A 7,104-nucleotide genomic window follows, 5' to 3' on the forward strand; every position below is an offset into this window, starting at 1 on the left:
CTTGGTTAATATCGCCATATTTCCTTTATAAAGTTTGAATCTTTGGTCCTTATATTGAACTACCACAACAAGTTTTTTAATTCTGTCCTGTTTAAGTGATGGGGGTTTCCAATTGTTCCATTACTTTGCCACCGACCCAGCAGGTTCCACTGCCTAAGGAGTATGGGGTAACGAAACCCTTGTCTCTAGCAGGACCTATGGAGGCTGATATTCAGCGTACCAAAGAGTTGGAAAAGGTTTGATCTTTAAGGTTCCTTTTTGTTTACTATGTTGATTTTTGTGCTTCAGTGTATGATGACTCTGTGAATTCTAGTTCTTGGTCGGTGCTGGACTCTATGAAAGCGCTGAGGAGGCTGCTAAGAGAGAAGGAGTTCTCTGCCAGCTAAAGCAGGTAATTTCTCTTTTCCTTTATGTTTTGGTGATTATGCTACTAAACTATTAGGAGGAATTCCGGGAGATCAGAAAAATTAGGATGCTGGTTGAGACTTAAGGCATTGGATATAAAGTAACATATGATTTAGAGACGATGGAGTTTCAATGACTCCTGAATTTTTTAAGTGTTCTAGCAATGAAATTGAAATTGTCCAAATGGATAATGAGAATTCATATAGCAGACCTAACTATTTTGGGTCAATTTGCGGTTGTAATTTCTGAAGTCTGAACATGGAATGAGTAGGCTGTGAATGGTGACTGCATACACTTTGGATTGGTCAATATTGAATGGTGCTTTAGATTTCAGCAAAGAGAGAACTGATCATTGCTGTGTATTTTTGGGAATTTCTTTTATCTTCGTGAAATAGAAAATATTATATCTCCATTCACCTGCGTTTATTAATTGTTGACCATCCACTTGATGCTTCCTTGTTTTTCCCTGTTTGGATTTCTTAGTCTCTGATTCGGCACTAGTTTATTAGTAACTAATTTGCAGTAACACTTGATGTGTTAAATGTAGCTCTTTTCTAACTCAGCAGTGTAATATCTGATCACTAAATATTTTCAGTTTTATTTGCTCCAAAGTTTCCTGCTTTCCGATTTAGTGGCGGGATTGTTTCCCTGATCTCAATGAACAAAAAGATGTCAATGTGGATGTCCTTTCATGTTAGGCCGTTCTAGGGCTAATTACTTTTTTTTTTGCCTTACTCAGTAGTATTCATAGGTTAATACCAGTGTTTTGGACAATGAAAGGCGACAAGGATCTGCCTCGCGACGCCAGTAAATAACAAAAAATTAAAATATTTAATTGCATATATAAACAATCAAAATCTCAATAGCAATAACATATTAGCAAATATTTCAATTCAAAAACTGAAATAGATAGTACATACTGAAGTCTAGAACTTGAACGAGGAAAAACAGAACAAAAGTCAAAACAGCGAGAAAAAACACAGAGGTATAAGTAACTCTGAAGTCTGAAGAACAAGAAGAAAAGAAGGAATACATATTGGTTGGACTTAGGAGTCACCGGAAAAATTTGGCTAGTTGCTGGAGAAGTCTTGTCGTGTCGACGGGTTGGAGCCGCTGTTGCAGTCTAAGAGTGCAACTGTATAAATTTGGAAAGTGAACCCTAAAATTACCTTTTAACTTTTAAAACCCTAAATTGGTCGCCTCTTTTTTAAGAGAATGCAAAAGGCGATGTTTTTCTTGCCACAACGTCGCCTTTTGAAAATCGCCTCGCCACAAAGCTTATAGGCGATGCATGGTGAGAGGCGATCACCTTTCACAACACTTTTAAATACTAAGATGAAGGAAATGAAATGATATTCTTTAGTTGATGGTACCCCCAAATGTCTTGAAGAAAGAATGGAAGGAGTAGTCTTAGTTTTTAGCTTGTTATCTTCCCTTTTCCTTTGCATTTCATAAATTTCATTTCTATTTTTGTCTCAATCCAGTCTAGTGACATTTTTGGATCTTTACCTTTTCAGATTGTGAAGGACTGGGTGAAAGATCTTACTCGACTGAGAGGGTACAATGATCAGATGGTTGAGGATGCAAATGCTGTCATTTTAACTTTTGGTTCTTATCGACTTGGGGTAAGCAGCTTCTTTCTGAAGTTCCCTTCTTGAACAGTATAAGCTTAATGTTTTGCGTAGATATGCATGACAAATAATTTCATTGCAGATCTAGAAATAGTCGGAAAGTTGTTTCACCGTGCCACCTTGCAAAGTCCTTAGTGTTATAATATCACAAGGTGTGAAATTCACTGTATGCAAGCATGAAACAGTTGGTTTAAATTGTTACTGTTTTTGGGTCAGAGTGGTACTAATATGCCACAAAAATTAGAACAGTATCCAAAAACAAGCTTGTGTCTCTGGTCCTAAATTGATGCACCTCATGCATTATGCTTGTTCTTCAGACTTCTGTATTTGCATTTGTAACCAAACTGATCGTTTCACACAATTCTCCCTTTTGTTACTATTCTCAATTTTCAACCCAAACATAACTTCACTCAGTTGTCCTTCCTGTTGTTTTTCATTAAGATTTCTTCTACAGGAGCTCTTTGCTCAAAAACATTCAGTTGGCACCTGTCATTGGGAAGAGTTCTTTTTTTTGGATGGATGGGTTGGGTGGGTGGGTAGGTGTGCAGTGCTCTATGCTCTTTGTGTTCTTGAAGCTGCACATGCTTCCTTAACACATGTAATTACAATTATGTACTATTAAGCTTTACATTTTGCAGGGAATGACCGAATGTTTGATGTCCCTTAGCAACTTTATTTGACTAATTATATAAGATTTCTTTTGTAGGTGCATGGTCCTGGAGCTGACATAGATACCTTATGTGTTGGACCATCCTATGTGAACCGAGAGGTCATTTTGGTTTCTGGTTTTCTTTTCAAGTCTCAGTTGGCCATTTTAAATTGCATCTAATATCAACCTTGTTTGCCAGGATGACTTCTTTTTTGTATTGCATAATATTTTGATGGAGAGGGAAGAAGTTACTGAACTACAACCAGTCCCAGATGCACATGTCCCTGTTATGAAGTTTAAGTTTGATGGGATCTCAATTGATCTTCTTTATGCAAGCATTTCTCTTTTGGTTGTGCCAGATGTAAGTGTTATTTCTTTGTGAAAGCTGCTCATTTCCTTTTGGCCTCCTCCTTATAAGGGACACCTTTTCTATAGATCAAACTTTGCTTCAGAAGAAATTTATTTTCCCACACCAACATTTGTTCTGGAAAAAGAAGGCCCTGATTTTTTTCTTAGACTTCTGCTTGTACTCCGGATGCTAATGCCTTTTCACCTGCAGCAATGTGAATCTCAGCTTAATTCTTTCTGGATCCAGGGCTTTTACATTTTTGATTTTCTTCATTTGTTATATTCATGGTATACCTGACCATTCCTGGAGCTTACCAAGTCATGGGATCCAGACAGAACTGGGATACGTGAATGCTCTATTTTCTCAAACTGGAATTGACATTCAATTTATGGCATCAATCAGCTGCTTAGACCACTAATAGTAGTATGCCTGATGTTTCCTTTTACATCTTCTTGCGACAGGACTTGGACATATCCAGTGAATCCGTGTTGTGCAATGTTGATGAGCCAACTGTAAGGAGCCTTAATGGCTGCAGGGTAGCAGATAAAATCCTTAAAGATGTTCCAAATATTGAGGTGATGGTCCCCAACCAAAAAGGAAACAAAAGGCCAGTAAATTTTTCAATATTCTAGATCTTGCTAATAATATCTCATTTGTCTTCTGCAATGCAGTTTTTCCGGATCACACTTCGATGTTTAAAGTTTTGGGCTAAACAGCGTGGTGTTTATTCAAATGTAGGTTCACTTTTTTTTCCTACTCCCTCCACTAGGCTTAATTAATGTTTGCTCTTTTCTATGACCTGTTCGTCTTGGATTCTTTTTTAGGTGACTGGATTTCTTGGTGGAGTTAACTGGGCTCTTCTGGTTGCTCGGGTTTGCCAACTCTATCCAAATGCTGTTCCGAGTATGCTGGTTTCTCGTTTTTTCCGCGTATATACACAATGGCGCTGGCCAAATCCTGTGATGCTTTGTCAGATAGAGGATAAAGAATTTGGATTTTCTATCTGGGATCCACGTAAAAATCCTTGGGACCGGACACATCAGATGCCAATTATTACACCTGCCTATCCTTGCATGAACTCTAGCTACAATGTATCTGCAAGTACTCTTCGTGTTATGACAGAACAATTTGAATTTGGTAACAACATATGTCAGGTATGAATTATTCCCCTATGTACATTATGTTGTGTATTTAGCCAGTACTGGCTTTTACTCCTTTTGCTTTTCCATATCAGGAAATTGACCTCAATAAAGCCCGATGGACTGCATTGTTTGAGCAGTATCCTTTCTTCGAAAACTACAAGAACTATTTGCAAGTTGACATAGTTGCAGCTGATGATGATGACTTACTTGTGTGGAGAGGCTGGGTCGAATCCCGGTTAAGGCAGCTTACTTTGATGGTAACATCTATACTTTTTGAAATAAGTGATACTCAGGAGGCTCTGGTTCCTTTGTATTTGAGCCTCTACGGAAGAAAAAGGAGAAGGTAGCAAGTGAAGCAGATGTTTACCATTTACTTATAATTCTTGTTGTATCCTTGCAGATAGAGCGGGACACATTTGGGAAATTGCAGTGCCATCCTTATCCCCACGAGTATGTGGACCCGTCCAAACAGTGTGCCCATCGTGCCTTCTTCATGGGTTTGCAGAGGAGGCCAGGGGAGTTGGTTCAAGAAGGTCAGCAGTTTGATATCCGTGGGACAGTTGATGAGTTTAGACACCAAGTAAACATGTATATGTATTGGAAACCAGGAATGGAAATGTTTGTGTCCCATGTTCGTAGAAAGCAGATTCCCTCTTATGTTCTATCAGATGGTTATAAACAAAACCAAACACCAAGGCTAATGAGTGGGCAGCTGGGAGAGAAGCCTGTCTCTGGTATTTTTAGGTCAAGATCCGGAGAAAGAGGAGGTTTGGAAAGGAAAAGAGAGCTTGAAGGTGTGGAAGAGAGTCAGCAGAGTTTGGACAAACGACCATCAATTAGCCCTCCAAGAAGGGAATCACCGTCGCCTGAACTTATTGTTGGTCAGAAAAGTGGCATGTTGTTACAACAGCGTTTCTCAACAGTTTCTGGAGGGAAGAGAAAGAGTGAAGAAATTTCAAATAATGTGACGAATGATAAGATGCAGTTTGCTATTCCGGACAAAGATGTTTATAGTGAACAAAGGAAGTCACGAAGAGCACAATGTGCGGAAGCAGATGGATGTGTATACCAGTCTAGTGGTGTCACAAGCCTTGTCGAAGCTGGTACCTCTGGAGATCCTGCACATGAATTGCTCCGACTCTGCCATGATGGTTATGCAGCGGGCAGTACTGGTTGCAACTCTCTCCGTTCCTCTCAGGATGACTTGTACAGAGCAGAGTCCAAGTCACTGTTGAATAATGTATGTGAAAATGGTTCGAGATTTTTTGAAGATGCATTGCGGGAGTTAGAGGTTTTGAATCAGTTTATTTTGCCTCTTTTATCTTTCTGACGTCATTCATTTTTATAATTCATACTTCCATTCTTAGCATTTGCCATAACTTTGACCAGTTCTATTCTTTTGTGTTTCGTGAAGCCAAAAGCTGCTCGTGGAGTGTTAACATCTCCGGATAGCATTGGATCGGAGTCTGTACAAAAATCTTCTACAAGGCATGTTTCACGGTTTGATACTTGCACTTACTTTTTTTTTTATATATATCAGTCCTTTTGTCTTTAAAGGCGCTGTATTTTGGTTCTCTTTTATGGTTTGTCTTGTAGGTTAAGTGTTCCATCAACAGCTTGAAAGAAGTGGAGTCATGGCATTGAGGGATGAAAAGCCAACTCAACACGGTAAGTATGATGTTACTTGTTGGCTGTCATTTCTCTATGTTTTTCTATTCCAGGCAGCTTGCATGTCTAACATTCAGAGAGAGAGTCCTGATATTTCGCGGAGAGTTCCAGGCAGAACGGTCCTGTGGGCTCCTGTACAGTTCAGTTTATGTTTTAGAAAAAAAAAACACTAGGGACACTGCTGAAGAAGATTGTTCTTCCTACATTCAATAGATCTATAGGTCATGGAAAATCTCAATTGTACTCGGTTTCAGTCTCTTAATTGTATTTGTATTCCGATGACAATTAATGACACCATATTTCAGTCTATCTTTCTCAATTTTCTTTTTCCTTTGTGCGTGTGAATTAGTCATTGGTACTTGATGTTTGTAACAACCACATATCCCGTGAAATCCCATGGTCTGTGGTGGCAAGAATATACGCAAATTTTATCAAGTAGAGAGGCCGTTTCTGAAAGATATTCTGTGGAAATTGATGTTTTTAGGATCATGAAAACTGTTTTCCATTAATAGCTCTTTTATTGTTTGTTAAATAATTAAATTATTAAAATAATTTTCTTTTCATTTTAATGCGACTACATGCTATTTTAGTAACTTGGACAGTTTATAGAATCTGAAAATCTATTTTTTCACAATATTAAATCAATAGAGATAAGCGTATTAACAACCAGCGAAGATACGACTGAAATTTGAATTAATATATTTGGTTGATGGAACACGCAAAAATTGATGGTGCCTATGAAAGGTCAACTGTAAATTGGTTCAGTATAATCTGTGTGGTCAAAGTTGTTTATTGATGACATGGCGGTTTACCAGTAAAATTTTTCGCGGATGGGAACTGAAGTGGGTAGATGAAAGACAAGGGCAAGCAACACATCAAAATCAGAATTAAAAGGAAAAATACAAAAGTAATGAAGATATCATAAATAATAGAGAGGCATTTTTAAAAAAATAGAATTAAATGTCATAAAAGTAATGATGATATCACAAATATTACAAGTTCCTAAAACTGATTTTCTTCTCGCTCTTTTAAAAAAATAAAAAACAATAAAAAGAATCTCAATCAAGGAAAATGTGAAAAACATTAAAACTGGGGTGGGTGATGCCATGCCCCTATGCCTTCAATAGATAGAGATTGATGATTAAATTTAGGTCATACTCCAAAGAATCCAACACATAACAGAATACACACTACAAATAACTCTTTTCATTTCAAAAGGAATATAAAATTTAGAGTCGATTTGAATTAACTTATAGTAAG

At 37.8% G+C, this 7,104-nt stretch overlaps 1 protein-coding gene across 2 annotated transcripts; it reads left to right on the forward strand.

Moving 5' to 3' along the window:
* Window positions 1–5,926, forward strand: LOC125874789 (nuclear poly(A) polymerase 4-like). Of its 2 annotated transcripts, none has more exons than XM_049555818.1 (12): window positions 1–236; window positions 314–391; window positions 1,923–2,030; window positions 2,743–2,805; window positions 2,885–3,046; window positions 3,496–3,609; window positions 3,706–3,768; window positions 3,859–4,188; window positions 4,269–4,433; window positions 4,577–5,467; window positions 5,591–5,676; window positions 5,773–5,926. In XM_049555818.1, exons 1-12 carry the CDS (start codon window positions 99–101, stop codon window positions 5,795–5,797), a joined length of 2,223 nt encoding a protein of 740 aa, XP_049411775.1. In that variant the 5' UTR covers window positions 1–98; the 3' UTR covers window positions 5,798–5,926. The 2 variants fall into 2 exon arrangements, with proteins under 2 accessions (XP_049411775.1, XP_049411776.1); XM_049555819.1 differs by having other exon boundaries at window positions 4,577–5,416.
* Window positions 5,927–7,104: the final 1,178 nt, after the last annotated feature.

This window comes from Solanum stenotomum, chromosome 8 (assembly GCF_019186545.1).
Source record: "Solanum stenotomum isolate F172 chromosome 8, ASM1918654v1, whole genome shotgun sequence".
NCBI classification, from domain to species: domain Eukaryota; kingdom Viridiplantae; phylum Streptophyta; class Magnoliopsida; order Solanales; family Solanaceae; genus Solanum; species Solanum stenotomum.